Source organism: Quercus suber, unplaced genomic scaffold (assembly GCF_002906115.3).
Source record: "Quercus suber isolate HL8 unplaced genomic scaffold, Cork oak 2.0 scaffold_47, whole genome shotgun sequence".
Lineage (NCBI taxonomy): Eukaryota > Viridiplantae > Streptophyta > Magnoliopsida > Fagales > Fagaceae > Quercus > Quercus suber.
The window spans coordinates 542895-561345 of record NW_027069512.1 but is presented as its reverse complement, the minus strand read 5'-3'; the positions used below and the strand labels follow the sequence as shown (position 1 = coordinate 561345).

The window sequence follows — 18451 nt, the reverse complement described above, 5'->3', positions numbered from 1 at the left end:
TTCAAAAATTATATGATCCGATATGAATATATAATTATATAGTACGAAATATGGTGTGAGCGGCTTGCTGCTGGATTAGACTAGATCAAATTATAAAGCTTCCTACTCTGGATGGCCAGCCATAAAGGTGAGAGACAATAATCTGTAGTTTACAACCGCCAACTTGTGAAGAAAGCAAAGTTGAGAATAAATGTCCTTGCCCGAGGAAGTCATCATCATCATCCCCACACCACACTAGTCACCACCCCCCATATATATAATTAACTATTTTAAGTTTTAACAAATAACTAAACCATACCCATTGAGACCAATGTGCTCCATCATGCACATGTGTCATTCTTATCTCACTTCCAGCTTTAACCATTCCAACATTGTTACACAATCATGTGGCTAATATTAAAGTTAATAACGAACAAATATCATATAGTATGAAATTTAATGGCATTGATTGAGTGAGTAGGAGATTACTACTTACTAAATTATGATTTTTTTTTTTTTTGCTAAATACTAAATTATGATGAAGCAAACTAAGCAAAGCATTGCATGTTAATATAAACGGGTCTCTGTCTGCCAACAGGAAAAGTAGTTAAAGTCGGTCGATGATATAATCTATAAAAAATATACATATACAGAAATAGTAAAGTGAAAACGTGCCTTTCTCAATCTCTTTCTCACTCATTCCAACTTCTTTTCGTGCCGTCCCTATATTTATCTCTCAAACACACGATCGAATATCATAACACATATGCACACATACACCTCTCCATACCAAATTCTTTGTTGTTGTAAAGTCATTGAGAAGCAAAAAAAAGGTAAAGGAAAAGGAGAAAAGATCAAAGATCAAAAAAAGCAGAGGATTCCCATTGCCTTTGCTTTCCTAAATCTCCAAGCTGCACACTCTTTTCCTCTTTTACAGATTCAAACCTCTAACTAACGCGTCACTTTCTCTGAATTTCTGGCTCTCTCAGGTATTGAATTTGATCTTCATCTAACTCCTCTGAATTTTTCATTTACTTTAACAATGTCAGGTGGGGTTATGCTTTAGATTGTTTACCAAGTTTTTTTTTTTTTTTTGTTTGGGGGGGGGGGGGGGGGGGGGGCTTGGTTTTCATGATCTAATGAATGCCCATTTATTTGTTTATGGTATAGTTTGTGCAGAAACAGATTGGAATTGGAAAGAACATCAGAGAGAGAAATGAGATCAAAATTGGAAATTTCAGTTCAAATGAGGAAAATTGTGATCATGTCAATCAAAACATGTTATAGATCAGTTTGTAATCATCCATTCCTTGTGGGTTTGCTTTGTTTCTTGTTATTTCTGTATAGATCTTTTCCTTTTGTATTTTCCATTTTGGTCTCTGCATCCCCTGTTTTGTTCTGACTGCTGTTCTCCTTGGAACCCTTTTGAGTTTTGGGCAACCCCACATACCTGAAATTGAAAAAATGATTACTTTAGCCATGCCCATGATAATATTTCATCTCTTAAGGCTGGGGTTTCTGGGGATACCAGTGTTGTTGTTGATAATAAAAATGAGAGCTTTGTTGTAGAGAGATTCACAGGAAAGGGAGGGATATAGTAGAGGAGGAGGCTATTGAGGGTGCTTGCTCTGTGGAAGATAAAGTTGGTAAAGCTGAATTTGATGATGGTTTTGTTGATTATGTGCCATTGCTTGATGATAATGGTTCGTTGGGAATTCAGGCAGAGAAGCGAGTAATCGAGGAAGTTGATAGAGAGTTTCATGGTTTGGAGTTGGGAAAGAAGAGGGAAATATATGAGAAGTCGGAGGTTGAAGGTTTGTTAAGCGAGGGGGAAGCCTTGAGAATCAGTATTTTGTGGTTCCAAATGTGGGTGACGAGATTCTTGAATTGGGAGGTGATAAGACTCAGGAAGAGTTACTTGATGCTCATAAGCGAGGTCATTTGGACTTATCTCCTAATTATGGTGATGGTGATGGTGATGGTGATGATGATGATGATGGATCTTCAGATTTAGGGTCTGATCTAGCGGAGAGTTCATCGCCAGATGCTTCAATGGCTGATTTCATGCCAATGCTTGATGAGCTCCACCCACTTTTGGATTCAGAAGCTCCACAACCCATTCATACGTCCCATGATGAGTCAGATGTTGCCTCGGAGAGGTCTCATAAGAATAATAATGTCAGTGTTGAGTCAGAGGAAGAATTGGAAAATCATGGAGAAGTAGAAGATGGCGTTGAGAAAACGAAGATGAGGAGGAAGAAGAAGCACAGGGAGGCAAAGAGGATGAGAGTAAATCAGCAATCAAGTGGACAGAGGATGATGAAAAGAATCTCATGGATCTGGGGACTTCAGAGCTCGAGAGGAACCAACGCTTGGAGAATCTCATTTCAAGGAGGAGAGCACGGAAAAATATGAGATTGGTAGCTGAGAAGAATTTGATAGATTTAGATGGTGCTGATCTTCCCTTTAATGTTCCACATATTTCGACAGTAAGAAGCAATCCTTTTGATCTCCCTTACGATTCCTATACCCCACCTGGTTCTGCACCATCAAGATTGGTGCCAAGACGAAATCCTTTTGATCTTCCTTATGACCCAAATGAAGAAAAACCTGATCTCAAGGGAGACAGTTTTCAACATGAGTTTATGACATTTCACCAGAAAGATACTCTGTTCTTCCGTAGGCATGAAAGTTTCAGTTTGGGGCCATCAGTCTTAGGGAGTCACAGGCAAGAGAGGCATGATATTAGGTTCAGACCCTATTTTGTACCGGAACATTTTGCTTCAGAGGGAACAAGCTATCCCTTATTTGAGAGACAGTCAAGTGAAATCAGTGAATCAAAGTTGAGTTCCATTCCTGATACTGAATCTGTGATTTCTGCTGCTGATCAAGATGACAAGAAGATTAATGAAAAAGACTTTGGCCAAGAAACAGAACTCATATACAGCATGGACCATGTTTCTGATCATGTTGAACGTGGAAGTCTATCCTCTGAAGATGTTGATTCTCTGGAGATTGAACCAGTTGAGCAGAGAGACCATGATGAGGTTGAGATTATATTAGGACAAGTGGAAAATCATTCTGAAATGGATCCCAGCTCAGTTGAAACAGGAGGGGCAGCTACTCCTCTGGAACTCAATATTGGTGAAATTCACTTCAAAACAGAACCAGTTGGAGAGGCATACAGCAGCAGATCAAGTCTGTCATCATTGTCAGAAATAGATGAGAAAATACCTGATGTGATAAGAGAAGCATCGACAAATTTTGAGCCTAGAAGCGATGATATTGAAGAATCTGGCAGTTCAATGCAACCTTCTCTGGAGGTGCCAGATTTCCGCTTTATGAGTGGGGAGGTAGATGAAATTCAACATGAGCCTGTTTATGATTCAAGCCCCCCTGCAGGTGAAAAAAATAAAAAGATCCTCTCTTTTTCATCCATTTCTTCTGATTTGCAACTTGAGATATCTGAAATGGGTTCACCTCCAGCATGCATTGAAACAACTGTTCCTATTGCAGATAAGGAACCTGAATTGCACGGTGCAAGCATAGGGAATGATGTTCCTAATCATGAAGACATGCATGCAGCTTCCTCTCAAGCACATCCATTGGATGAAAAGGAACCAAGGTCGAGTGAATTACAAGAGTTAGGTAAGGATGATGTTTTGCAGGTTGAGTCTTCAGGAGTTAACGTAGGTGATCAAAATGGATCTGTGGTGCCTCAATCTGTGGTTAAGCATGTTTCTGTTGATTTGAGTTCATCTTTGCCTGATATTGGATCAGTAGAGGAGGAGGGTATGGCAAATGAGAAAGAAAGTTTGCCTCGTGAACAGGATCAAGTAAGCTCCTTAGTGTTGATTCCAAGATCCCTGTTGGGTTCCATCAAGATGTGCATGAGAGCTATGTGGCTTCTGAAAATTTAATTTCATCTAGAATAGAAAAACAACAGCCTCAGCCGTCAGTGGTGGTTGAGCATGTGTCAGTGATTTTGACAGAAACTGAACCTGCTGAGCGACATGCAATAGGTAAGGAAGAGACTCTGCAGCTTGAGCAGGATCAAATTTACTCATCAAGTTCATTAGATTATGAATCTGTAGGGGAAGGCTCTATGCATAAAGATGTAGTCCTTCAGCCTGAACAGGATCAAGTTCAGTCATCAAGTTTTGATGATGCAGAGATCCACATTGGGGGACAGAGAGATGGGGTTGAGAAGTTGGATTCAGTGGTTTCTCCTTCCCAACATATTCCTTTCAATTATTTATCTTCCTCTGTCTCAGAGGAACAGCCTTCTTTGGCAACCGAGCAAGTAACAGTTTCACGGGCTCTTTCCAATCATTCTACTTTAGAAACGAGTGTGTGAAGGACCATTCATCTAATGAGGAGGAAATTATTCAGTTCGAACAGGACAAAGTCCAGTCCTTAAGTCCTGTTTCAGATATTGATGCAGGTCCCCACCAAGATTTGAATGTGAAGTTGATTTCTTTGGGTTACAGTGCTCAGTATGTGCCTTCTGAAGAGAATCCTCAATCTGAGCTGGAGAAACATTTACCTTATTCAGATAAATCTATGGTTGAGGCTTTTGTTGATCGTGATGAGTGCAGGGTAAGTCATCCAAATAATATGCTTCTTGTTATTTTGCCGTTCAATTCTTTTTTCCTTATATTTCCTGTGATGCTTCGTCTCGAATGATTGATATTGTTGATTGAAATTTTAAATCTTCACTTCAGTAATGAATTGAAAATTTGAAATATTTATTATTATGTTTATTAATTTGCCATTATTAAGTGTGTTTTACTTTTAACTTGCTGTAGTATGGAATAGTTAGATTTGGTACCTGACTTGTTCAAGTCATTTAGACACACCCAACCTTAAAAAATAAAATGACCGTCCAATCTATTCAGGCCTTGGTGCCTTTTTTTAAAAAGTTGTCTCCTACTTACTTAATGGTTCTGCAGAAGGGTATATTTGTACCAGATAAACTACCATAAGGGACACGGCAAGTGGAAAAGAAAGGTGCTCCTTTTTAAAATTAGAAGCAGGAATGTTTAATTGATTTATTGGACATATGGGTGCACAATGCTTATATATCTATGCCAAACTTTTGTGTGCAATTAATGTACCCTTACAGGAGAGATTCTTGTTATACCTGGTGCCAACTTGGAACATTTTTTTTCCATTAAAATTTCTCTCGTGCTTAATCCTGATGATCTATCTACATTTCTTGCATTGTAATACTTGCATGTTTGTTTGAACTATACATGTGTGTGATACATGGCACTTTGATTGTCTCCATTTTATTCGCCCTCTTTATCTCATATTAGTCAGAAAACCAAGTTGGTTTGATCGGTTGATCTCAATGCTATGGTCATCACTAGAGCACAATTATACAGAGTAGTTGATATATGAAACTAGGGCTGCTTTGACATCTTGCAGGAGTCATCTAGCATCCTGGCAAAATCTACTGAGGTTGTGAGAATCATAGACAATGGAGATGTGCCAGAAGTCCATGATACTGAGGATAAATCTCTGCCAGATATGTCTCCCTTGGTTTCTGATTCCACCCAAATGCATATCCCAGCTGAGAGTCCTGATTCTAATTCACACACTGGTGGAGTGGATTTGAAAGCTGATATCCTTGAGGGAATTGTAAATGAGGACCAGATTAAGGTCTCAGAAGACTTCAGCTATTTGGCAGAAGCTTATGGTTCTCACATTTCCAAGCACGATATCAATGAAGAGGCTGATGAAATAAAAGAGATTGATGAAGGATTGTTGTCAGAATTGGATACAGTTGGAGACTTTAGTGTCAAAGAAGTTGTTGGTGAATCCCTCCATTCTAAGCTGATACCAGAGGGAGCTAATGTCAGGAGTACGGACTTTGATTTGTTGCCCAAAGATTCAAAATCAACGCTGGAGCTCCCTGTTCTTGAAGCAAGATCACTTGTAGATATCGACTTGGCTTTTAAGCAACTTCGTGAAGGAGTAGATGTTGAGGAAGTCATCCTTCCCAGCATGATTGATGATTGGCTAGTTGTGGAAGAATCCAATGATCTTGTGGAAACAAATTCGAACTTGAAAGTTGTTGATGCAGGATCTCTGGAAGATATTGATATTGCTCTCAAGCAAGTCTCAGATGTTAATCTTCGTGAGCTGCCAGAAGTGTCAAATTCAAAGGATCAATCTGCATCAGTTGAAACATATGAAGTGGGTTCTGCCAAGGGGACTAAATTAAGTGATACAGGATTTGGTGTTGAAGAAACTAGTGCAGTTGCTGCTGATAATGATCATGGGGAAACAAATTCAAACTTGAGAGTTGTTGATGCAAAATCCTTGGAAGATATTCATATTGCGCTCAAGCAAGTCTCTGAAATTAATCTTCGTGAGCTGCCGGAGGTCTCAGATTGAAGGATCAATCAGCATCGTAGAAACATTCGAAGTGGGTTCTGCCAAGGAGATTGAATCAAGCGATGTAAGATCTGGTGTTGAAGAAATTAGTGCAGTTGCTGCTGAAAATCTAGAACTTGGATCTGATGAAACATTTCGGAATTCCAGTTCGAACATACACAATACATTGAATACAAAAAAATGAGGCAAAATCTCATAGATCAAGATCAAGTTCCGATTCCAGATCTAGCTCGAGCAATTCTAATTGAAAATGAGGATTTAAGAAGAGAAAGACAAGGAAAGAGTTTTGTGGTTTTCCTCATGGTTTCCTTTTGTGATAATGGACTTTTGATTGTGTAGCTTGGTACCATACTGGTTTGGTTAGTTGTAGTTGCGTTCTCTGTTTTTATATTTTGTTGATGCATTGCTTTCTTCAAGAATGAGTTTTGGCTGAGTTCTTGAAGTGTGAAAGTCCTACCTTTTGAGATTGAGTAGTTTGAGGCTTATTGGGAGAGAGATTGTTTTAAGAATTGCATACTGTAAATTATTTTTTGGATGTAAAATTAATGATGTGATGGTTTAGATTATATAGATTCTGCTTTTTTTTCCCCCATTTCTCCTTTCCATACTGCCCAGCTTTGATCAGCACCAAGTCCTAATTACCTTGAACCCTAGTAAATGATTTTATTTATTTGGGGTTTGTGTTTCATTTTTCCTTATTGTTTTGTGCTAAAAGAGAATGATGTGTTTTTGTAGTTGAAAGTGGGCTTTGCTAGTTTTTCTTTTGTCAAATTACTAACAGCTGGTTATGGTTTGCGAATTGTGATTTTAAATCGGAGAAATTACATTTTTCTACCCTAAGCTTCCACATCATATAAAATTCTCCCCAAACTATCAATTTTCATGATGACCATCCCAATTTGAAATAATTATATCAATGAGCCCCCGCCATCTAAAGTGGGCATTAAATGAGACAAAATTTGGTATAATTATTTTGTAGGTGATTTGAATCCCAATGTTGATTTGACACAACTTACCTGTGATAGTCATAGCACCACAAAATTATCCTCAATGGTTACAATGAATATTCATAATTTTTTTTTCTAATATTACTTTTAATTTAGACAATAAGTGGTATATTGATACAACCCTCTCAAATTAGGGTGTCAATCAAGCAAATTGATAATTTGGGGTATTCTAAATGTGGTAGAAGACTAAAAGTATAGGGTGAAAAAATATAATTTACCGGTTGAATTTTAAGTTACATTGAGGAACACTACAGATAAAGGGAATAATTGTTAATGCCAGTAATGGGAGGAACAAGTGAATATTTTCTCCAACAATGGGTATACATTGTTCACAGCTGTTTAAAAAGTTGGTCGAAGTTTAAGTGATAAAGGGAATATGAAATGGTAGAATCTAAGGCTTGTCATTAATGGTTACAAAATTACAATATTCATTAATAATTTAATGGGTCAATAATGGTTACAATGTTCCTATTCTAGGTTTTTTTCTTTTCTTTTTTTAAAAATTTCAGTAATTGGAGGTGGGTGATTTGAACTCTGAATGACTATTAAAAACATTAGAGGAGCCAACCAATTGAGTTACAAAACTTTTGATAATGTTTTTATTTCAGTTGCTAAAAACTCTTTGGTCACTATACACTTCTTTCCATTGAACTTGATTTTTAAACATTTGGGTTACTATTTGGTCATTGCTTTACACACACACACACACACACACATATATATATATATACACGTATATAATTAAGTAAGGAAGGCCAAATTTGAAACATAGATGTTTTGTTGGAAGCATCAGCAAATACCAATTGAGTTACACGACTCTTTAACTCTATTCGATCATTCTTATAAAATATTTAGAAGTGTAATTTTTTTTTTAAATTATCATTGGTAAATCCAAATTCAACCAAGCTTGCCAAAAATCTATTCAACTCTACTTACAAAAAAGATACATATAACATTGTGCAAATGGAATGTCAAAAACTTCTTATTTTATCCATTTTTTTAAATATTGCTTTTAGTGGAGACTCATATCATGAAATTATTCATTGGACACATCAATACAATTTGGCTAATTATTTTACACTTCAAATAACAATAATTTCAATTTTGGAAAAATTACAAATACCACACATAAAATGCATACTTCAGAATTGAAACTGATGGTACTAAAATTTTCACTCTTATTGTCAAATTTGTTTTTATGAAAAGGGATGGTGTCCTAAAGTTCGTTTGGCTAGGGAGATGGAAAGTGAGAGGATAGAAAATGGTAATAGAATATAAAAAAAATTAATTTTCCCTCATGTGTGTTTGGTTGGAGGGGTGAAAAACTCTTTTATTTGGTATAGAAGAAAACTTGGAGGATAGAAAATAAAGTTTGTATAAATTTACTCTCATGCCCTTATTAGATTAAAATATAAAAAACTGCACATTATATTTTCATTAAAAATTTGTATATAGATAGACACTTCTTATAAAAAAATTATTAAAAAAAAAAAAAAAGAGAGCACAAGAACTCAAAATAAATAAATAAATGGGACTTTTTTTTTTTAATGTGAAGGAAAAAATGATGAACGCTAAAAATAAAAACTAAACTGAACTATAAGAAGAAACAAAGCAAAAAAAAAAAAATTGTATGATAAATAAGGGGAGAAAAAGACAAAAAACCAAAACACTTTGAAATTTGGAGAAGACATTTTTGTCTAAAATGACCAATCCTTTTTATTCCCACTTTGCTCTCCATTTTGGAGGGATCAATTTTTAGTTGAATAGAAAAGAAAATACTTGAACCCCACCAAAAACCTCTCACTTTTCTCTCCTTATCAAACAACCTCACAACCTATTTTCTCTCATTTCTTTTTTATCTTTCCTATTTCACCTCCAACCAAACACAACCTTGCATCAAATTCCTTAAATAATGAATCACAATAGTCTTACTAGAGTTTATGATTATTACACTCAACGGCGCACATCTTGAACCATGCTTTTAAATGAAAATGATTAATGTGATGTTCACCTCCATCTTTCTTGGATCCTCAGGAAACTTAAAATGATGGTTGATTACCATTTGTCATTATGTTAAATTATTAATTAAGATGTACATTGTTCGCAAATGGAGGCATAATTAATTGAAATCATGTAAGACAATTTAAGCATCTTTAACATTCTTAATAAATTGTTTCTCAAAATTTTAAAAATCATTCATAAGATGCACTAGTAATTCTGAAGGTACAAAATGATAAAATTACCTGATCATTTTATAGTTGTTTCTATGGTGTAAATTACGATAAAACTTCACCATTATAAACAAGGATGAGGTTCCATTAACTTTAATGGGATGCTGTCATATCATAATTACTCGATTTAACAAATAATTCTTGAAGAAGTGTAAGAAATAGAAAGCATGTTCTTCTTCTTCTTGGGCATTGTTAGCAGCTCATGGCTTTAATAAATGCATAAAAACACACAATAATGATGAAGCCCACATGGTTTCCCACATCCCAAAGTTAAAGTCAAAGAGTAACTGAAATATAAAACTTCTCTTTTTGATAAGTAAATTTGCAAAGGTGCTGAAGTGAGAAAAATAAAACTTTTCAGGACGCATAAGAGAAGCCTCATCACTCATCAGTTCATTACAAGGATGACCAAGATCCTCCACATATTAGTCTCACTAGAGTTTATGATTATTACACTCAACGGTGCCCACCTTGAACCATGCTTTTAAATGAAAATTATTAATGTGATGTTCACCCCCATCTCTCTTGGATCCTCAGGAAACTTAAAATGATGGTTGATTACCATTTGTCATTATGTTAAATTATTAATTAAAATGCACATTTTTCGCAAATGGAGGTGAACGCTTTTGGATCCCTCCCCATCGTTTTGACATAATTAATTGAAATCATGTAAGACAATTTAAGTATCTTTAACATTCCTAATAAATTGTTTCTCAAAAATAAAATTTTTTTTTTTAAAACATTCATAATAAATTCCTACATTGATGCACTAGTAATTCTAAAGGTACAAAATGATAAAATTACCTGATCATTTTATAGTTGTTTTTTGGTATAAATTACCATAAAACTTCACCATTATAAACAAGGATGAGGTTCCATCAACTTTAATGGGATGCTCTCATATCATAGTTACTGGATTTAACAAATAATTCTTGCAAAGAATAAGAAATAGAAAACATGCATATGGCTTTCTTCTTCTTCTTGGGCATTGTTAGCAGCTCATGGCTTTAATAAATACATAAAAACAAACAATGATGATAAAGCCCACATGGTTTACCACATCCCAAAGTTAAGAAGCCTCATCACTCATCAGTTCATTACAAGGATGACCAAGATCCTCCACATATTAACTTGCCAAAGGAGAAAGAAAAGGGGGAGGGGGGGACCAATAAATTAAATATAGCACCAAAATAAACAAATATCAAGTATAAAATAATTCCATCACCTATACTTTTGCAATGCCAGCCCCCAACCCCCAAAATAATAATAAAGGTAATAAGAGTGCATGAGCAAGGTGGAGGAGATTCTGGCTGACTTGAATCAGATTTGGTATTTGTTAATCTAAGACATGGATGGCATTATAAATTAGAAATTCATTAGAAAACTATTAAGTACAGATAGGCTATGGATGGCATTGCCAATTAAGGGAAAAAGAAGGGGAGTGGAGAAGGGGAGAGAGGAGAAAATGAAATTTACTGCCTTTGCTTCTTATGTGCTGGCATTGATGAAGTCCCAACCTGCCAAAGACATTTGTCCACAAGACAAGCTCAGACTTACTTCTTTCGACTTTAAAATGGGTACAAAACAGAACAATTAAGCAGACCTTGATGCATATGCCTTATATAATCCATTTTTCAATAACTAAATCAAAGAAATCCCCTAGTCTTACTATCTATCATCATAATAGAAATTTAACCAATGATGTCGCTTCAATACTAAAATAATTTCCACAAGAACCTTGAGAAAAATCAGTACAATAGAAATACGAAAAACAAAGTTTGAATTAATCAAGTGTTGCACCCACATAAGATATATGCGAAGCATGCAAGAACTTTGCATGCATTGTTTACCGTCAACATCAGATGACTAAAAATATATGTTGCAAGACATCAAGACCTGATTAGAAGGCTCCCAGGCTGGAAACAAAAGCCACTTATCAACCTTGAAGCCAATACCAATATTTTCATAATAAAGTAAAATGTTCTACTCAGAGTAAAGTCTCACCAAAAAGAGGATTTAAACATCAACAGTTTTACTTGGCAACCTAAGAGGGTATAAAAGCTTTACATATTATATATCCAACTGTCACCACCCCTCAAATTAGCATGGCTGAACTTTAATCCAACTATGTTGTTTTCAGTTGAAACCCCTTGAAAACTCATAATCAAATAATCTAATGAATATCTCAACAGTAAAATCAAGGAGTCCGTTCCAAGAGTCATTAGTATTGAAAAGACATGACCATGTGAATTGATATTGTGTTATTTACTTATTGGGAAAATTTTTCTTTGGAGAGAAAAGAAAGAGATAGATAGTTTATCATATTTCCATAGTTAGATTCTTAGTTCTAGTTAATGGCACCCTTCTAGATTTTTGAATAGCTTTAGGGTTGAGGCAGGGGGACCTATTCCCTCCCCAATTGTTCAATGTGGTTATGGAGATCCTTAGCCAGATTCTTTCCGGTTTCCAAGTGAAGGGCAGTACTAGAGGCTTATTGAGAATTTCTCACCTCTTTCTTACAGATAAGACCATCTTGTTGAGGAGTGGCAGCATTATTGTGCTATAAGGTGGGATCTCTACCTATGACCTCTCTCGATTTGCCCTTGGGCTCTCCTTCAAGGCTACTTGAGTATGGATCACAGCTTTAGAAAGGATAGAAACAATATAAGTTGGATGGAAGAAACTTTACTTGTATAATGGTGGCAGGCTCACACTTCTTTAGAGTACTTTGTCTAGTCAACCCACCAGTTTTCCATCTCTATTCATCATTTCCTACTCATGTGAATAATACAGTCAAGAAGCTCCACAATAATTTTTATGGGGTGAATCCAATGAAGAATTTAAGTTTCATTTGTTGGATTGGAATACAGTTTGGTCTTCCATGAAATATGAGGGGTTGGGGATGAGGAAATCCTGCTCTTTTTAATCAAGCTATGTTGGGTGAAAGGTTATAGTTTTAAGAACGAATTGTTTTCGGAGACAGTTTGTTGCTGTAGAATATTGAGAGGCACATGATAATTGGAATTATAACTTATAAGGAAGTGCAGAGGCCTCATGGGTGTTGTCTCCGAAGAAGTATCATAGCTGGTTAGGATAGACTAGCTTCTTGTTGTTTCATTTGGGGTAGGAGATGCAAGGAGGATCCAATTTGGCAAGATGTCTGGTGTGGGGAACAAACTTAAAGGAAGTGTTCCTTGGTTTGTGTTCAATTGCTGAGAGGTCAGAGAACAAGGAGATGCTTCCTTGTTCTCTTATTAGGAATCCCAAGGGGTCGATGGGCTTCATGTGTGGAACCCATCCCTAGTTTATTCATGCTTTTCATGATTGAGAGTTGCGCCTTGTTACCTATAAAAAGAAAAGAGTTGCACCTTGTTGATACTCTTATAAACGTGTTGTATTCTAAGTACTATTTTGGCTAATGAAGCTTGTTGTATGAAATGGAAGCTTAAACCATAACGAAAAATTCAGTGTTCACTCTTACTACGAAGCATTAAAATTTTATAATAAAGTGCAGTTTCCAGGGACAAGTATTTGGTGTAACAAAGTTTCAAAAAAAAATTGTGTGGAAAGTCAATGTCTGTCTTAGCTGTAGATAATATTAGATGGAATTTTATTATTGTCAAGGTGTTGCTTACATATATGTAGTGGTGAATTTGTTGATCATCTATTGCTACATTGCTTTTAGCAAAAGAGTTATGGTTCCTTGTTTCTTCTATCTTTGGAGTTCAATGGGTGATGCTAAACAAGGTAGCTGACAGTTTATTTTAGCTAGAAAGGTTTATTTCATTGACTTAAGTATAATTTTATCGGGAATGTAGCTCTTCTATACCTCATGTGGATCATATGGAAAGAACACTAAAAACAATTATATTAATTTTATATTAATATTTAAAAAAAAAAAGCATATATATTAATATTATCATACTTTTGAGGGTGTTGAGAAGACTGTTTGTTAAGATTAAACCTCACACAATCTGCTTACAAATGGTAAATTGTGATTGGTGAGGCTTCTTGTCCTTCTTTTACTAATTTTCTAGATCAAATTTAAATTGGATTGAAATTCTTGAGGGGAATGCATATTCATCATGTAATTGAGGTTTTTTTTTTCATTTTTAATAATTAATTACTTATTTAAAATAAATAATAAAAATAAAATAAAAAACTATTTGAACTCAAATAGGGAGTCAAAAGAATGAGATCTTAAATTTCCTTGACATTTTTTTTTTTTTTTTTTTTTTTTTTTTTTTTTTTGAGGAGGGTGTTCAACACCTCAAACATACTAGAGATCCCTAAAAAAAGAAAAACTTAATTACCTTGATTTCTACATATTGAAGATTAAATTTTATGGGCTAAACTACATTTTTTGTCCAAGAAGTTGTTCTTAATTCCAAAGTGTTTCATATAGTTACATTTTCAGCAATCAAGTCCTTTCATGTGTCAATGTGATCCAATTACGATTTTAATTCTATGATAAAGAAAATGCTTACAATGCTTGAGAGTTGTTCACTAATGTAGGTCATCGATCTCAACATAGCTTCAAGTGTGTCTCTAGTTAGCTGAAACTTCACCTCCATTTCACCTAAAGGAGACTTGCTGAAGTCTTGCAACTGCAAACAATTTTGATAATAAAATTACACAAAAAGAAAGTGGGCTCTTGAATTCAACAACTTACAAAATATTGTAATGCTTTTCTCAAATGTGGCCCCGATCCTTTCTTTAATGAATGGGATCCAACATGTGGAATATTTAACTTAACGAGAACTACTAAGTGAAAGAACCTTTTTTGATAATTTAATAGTTGAGAGTGAAAGGATTTGAACCTTGGATGTCTCCATTGGAAACACTAGGAGATGCCAACTAGTTGAGCTACAAGGCTCTTGGCTTAGCAAAAGACAAGTTTCAAACTCAAAACCTCTTATTTTGATACAACGATAATTTACTAGTTACCCTAAAAGTCTTAACTAATTGAAAATGTGAATTTAATCACTTAATATATGACTTTGAATAATGCGATCTAAGGAGGCTAGGTTTAAAGAACCTTTTAATCTAAATTTTTTATTTACAAGTTATGGTTAGTTTTGTAGAAACTGGGGAGAAGATTTGCAATTTTTAACAACTCCTACCAATTTAGGATTTTTTTTTGGGAAAAATAATTAAATTTTATTGAACCAAAAAAATCAGTCACCCAAGTATACAAAATGTATACAACTGAGATCTAAAAACAATCAAACACTCAAATTACAAACATTATCAAATCACAAATCCAAAATAAAGAGTGACTTCCTACAGTTGACATCCAATCTATTAAAGTTCTAAAGAAAAGCAGTTTCAAATCCAATAAAGTCCTTTCCAAATCCTTAGAGATCTAGTTAGTCCTCTCCCGCCAAACATACCACATCAAACAACGAGAGATAGCCTTCCAAATAACACCATTATGATAACACCCAAACTTTCCTTGCCAACAAGCCAAAAGGTCAACCACAGTCCTAGGCATCACCAAATGGATTCCAAACAAGAACCATTGACCACAACTCAATAGCAATAGGACAATGAAGTAACAAATGGTCTACTAATTCCCTACTACCTTTACACATATAACACCAATCCAAAATCCAAACAATCATTTTTCGTAAATTATCAATCGTCAATATATTCCCAAAGCTACAATCCAGACAAAGAAAGCGACTCTAGACAGGACCTTTGGCTTTCAAAATTTTAAACCCTCTTCTAGGGGAAGGAGTGATCACTAGCACAGGTCAAAACCAAGTAATATCTACTAACCTCAAAACCCCTTCTCTTAGCAGGCTACCAACACATCCTATCCTCCCCACCTACCAATTTAGGATATTTTTGCAATTGAGTTGAATATAGAACTTTTTAATAATTTTTAAATGTTTTGGATTTATTTTCCCCAATTCCAAGTTAGTCTTCTATTGGCATTTTATTAGATCTTTTTTTATTTTTTTTATGTGCTGAATAAAGCATTTTTTATTAGAAGAAACAAAAGTTGGACGAGGACCAGCCCATCTCTGATTACACAGCTGTACCCCAAACTAGGAATATAACTGATGGGAAGGGAGCTTACAAAGAAAGGCCAAAAATATAGGTTGTGAAAGGCTACATTTAACTCTCTTTTGACAAAATACATTCCAAAATGAAAAAAGACTCCTATTGCTTTAGCATGTCCTCCACTATTGGCCTGATAGCCAAGGCAAAGAAGCTTTTGTATACTTTAGTGCATTAATGACAATCAAGCTCCAATCTCTAAAAACCTGATAAACTGACAAAGATAAGTGCAAATAGGCTACCTTTGCCTCCCCACCCACTCCAGGCTGTCTACTTTCCCCACCAACTACTTGCCTACCTCAAAAGCACCTCCTTGTGGCAAGTACAGGTGTCTCTACACACACACACACCCACACACTACAAATATAGGACATATAGGATCTTCCTTACATGAATAGGATAAATTCATATATTTTTCAAGTAATCCTATAATATATGATGATAGAGAAAAGTTTAGATTTCTTAAATAGTAGCACAAGCTTCAATGAGAGGCATATTTTTTCATTCTTTTAACAAACTTCCACATTCTAGTGAAAATAAACATTTCAATCAGTTGAAGCAAAATTAGAACTTTGATGGTATAATTTTGCTACTACCAAACGACAAACTAAGGTATGATGGAATTCAAAAGTCAATGGGTGCAACCAGCATAATATCACTTGGCTTTTAGATCAAAGAAAGAATGCTGCTTTTGATCTGCATACCTTAAGGCTGATGACAGCTATTCTATTAGCTGGTGCTGAGCTGCAATTCTGCATTGTCCAAGTCATTGACTTGAGGCGGGGTAGAGTTCCCTAGAAATCAATAACCAGTTATAAAAGGAATGAGACAAACCAACATTAACATTTTAATAGAATTACAAATTTCACTCAACTCCCTATGTATGCTGATTGCTTTGTGAACATGCATATTTTCATTGCAGCCCTTAAAAGTACAAGTCAAGTCATGCATGATTATCACAACAACAAATCAAATTATAAATGCCATTAAGAAATTTATAGTAGCCTTGTGCTTTTACATTATTTTGGAAATTTGTAATCTACAAGACTACGCCAATATGTCGAAGTTTTACAACAATAACTAGATGAAAAAGTTCTCCCCTATCTCTCATTATGATATCAATCTTTTCTAGACTGATTTTGACCACAGGCGCACATATACTCAATCTCTAATACATTTTCCTATTGCAATTCTTCTATGATATCCTTTCACAGAACACTTGCACAAATTATGACATTAACAAGAAAACCACATACAAGAATTGTATGTCAAACAAAACAACCCGAAAAATTCAAAATACACACCAGGTTGTCCAGAAGAGTGGCAGAGGCATTCGTGTCAACAACAAGTGGTGCCAAAGCCCCAAGATCATCCCGATTGAGTCGAGCAATAGGATCATCTTGCCGAGGCCATAGTGAAGTAACAGTAGAAGTAGTAGAAATCTCTGAAGATGGCAAACAAGCGAAAGAAGGAGGAGGAACACTTGTTCTCGCTTGATAGGAAACACTGTTATTCCTTGGCAACGGATCCTAGGAATTGCAAAACACAAACTGAGAAAAAAAATTATAAAACCAAACCAAAAGAGAACGTAAATTAATTAAGTACACTTTTGGCTCTTAAAATTTGGGTGATTGTTTTTATATTGTAAAAAAGAAACAACCTGCTGAGTGGATAAATCCCGTTTCCACTGATTGTGAAACTTCTGGAAAGACAAGACAAGAGTGGTTTGGAGATCAATAGGAAGGTCCGGTGGGAACAGCTTCAGAAGTTCGTCGCCAGTTACGTTGTCATGTGTACATTTTCTGATAAGCGAACGAAGACACGCCAACACCTGTAATTTATTCATTCAATTCAAAACTACTATATTATATTAAATAAATAAATAAATCTTCTATACTAGAAGATAACTTTTGCCAAAACAGAACATACTGGGTCGAGTTCGGGGAGAGAAGGAAGATTGAGGAGAGAGTGAAGGTGGGACTTTTCGGGAGGGCGGAGACCGGTTCGTCTGCTGTTCCAAAGAGTGGAGAGTAAGTGATGAAGTGCTTCTTCTGATTTGATCCCACTTAGCTTGTGCAATTGTTGGTATAGTGTTGTGTCTTCCACCATTTCTTTCTATCTGCTTCTGCTTCTGTTTCTGCTTCTGCTTCGGGCTTTTTTCTTCCAAGGGTTTTCTAGCATTATTATGAAATAAAATTAGGGTTGTCACTGTGTCAGTGTCAGACCCTGTTTAATGTTTATGCTTTGCATCAGACTTTTTTTTTTTTTTTTTTTTTAGGAACTGCTTTGCATCAGACATAAAGCCGATTTTCTTGGCCCAATATCATGTCTAGCCCTATTATATATGTTTTTTTTTTTTTTTTTTTTATCTTTCTCTTTTGAGAAAAATAAAAATAAATGTATCTGTTTTTTTTTTTTTTTAAATTATACCTAAAAAAATGAAGTTAGAAATAAAAAAAATTAAATTTAAAACAGCATTTTGAAAAATTGGCAGTTTGAAACTACTTTACCAAATGTTTAAAACTTTTTACCGGTTATTAAAATATTTGGGCTTAAGTAAGAAGATCTCTTAAAGCTAATATATGCATCCTCTCTCTTGAATTGTGTGGGTCTCAAATAGGACATCCATGGGTTGCACACACTATAGAAAAAGATAATGCATGTATCTAATTCACGAAATAATTATTGCTACATGAGAGCTTTTGTTGTAGGTACTATATATAAGTACGTATCCATGTGTAAGTTGCAATATGTGTTTGTGATATT

General features: G+C 35.2%; 2 protein-coding genes across 2 annotated transcripts; one reads left to right on the top strand and one right to left on the bottom strand.

Moving 5' to 3' along the window:
* Positions 1–647: 647 nt before the first annotated feature.
* LOC112030503 (uncharacterized) lies at positions 648–6941 on the top strand. Its single transcript, XM_065771691.1, is given in 9 exon segments — positions 648–968; positions 1150–1370; positions 1373–1546; positions 1617–1749; positions 1794–2214; positions 2217–3897; positions 4002–4136; positions 4190–4578; positions 5410–6941. Coding segments are annotated over 8 exon segments (4080 nt in total). The 5' UTR covers positions 648–968; positions 1150–1195; the 3' UTR covers positions 6382–6941.
* A 3627-nt stretch (positions 6942–10568) lies between these two features.
* LOC112030564 (uncharacterized) lies at positions 10569–17904 on the bottom strand. The gene is made up of 6 exons (XM_024063244.2): positions 17615–17904; positions 17346–17516; positions 16990–17214; positions 16390–16479; positions 14107–14226; positions 10569–11136 (listed from the first exon to the last, which is right to left on the bottom strand). The coding sequence occupies exons 1-6, from the start codon at positions 17792–17794 to the stop codon at positions 11092–11094; spliced, it is 831 nt and encodes a 276-aa protein (XP_023919012.1). The 5' UTR covers positions 17795–17904; the 3' UTR covers positions 10569–11091.
* Between the last annotated feature and the right edge of the window lie 547 nt (positions 17905–18451).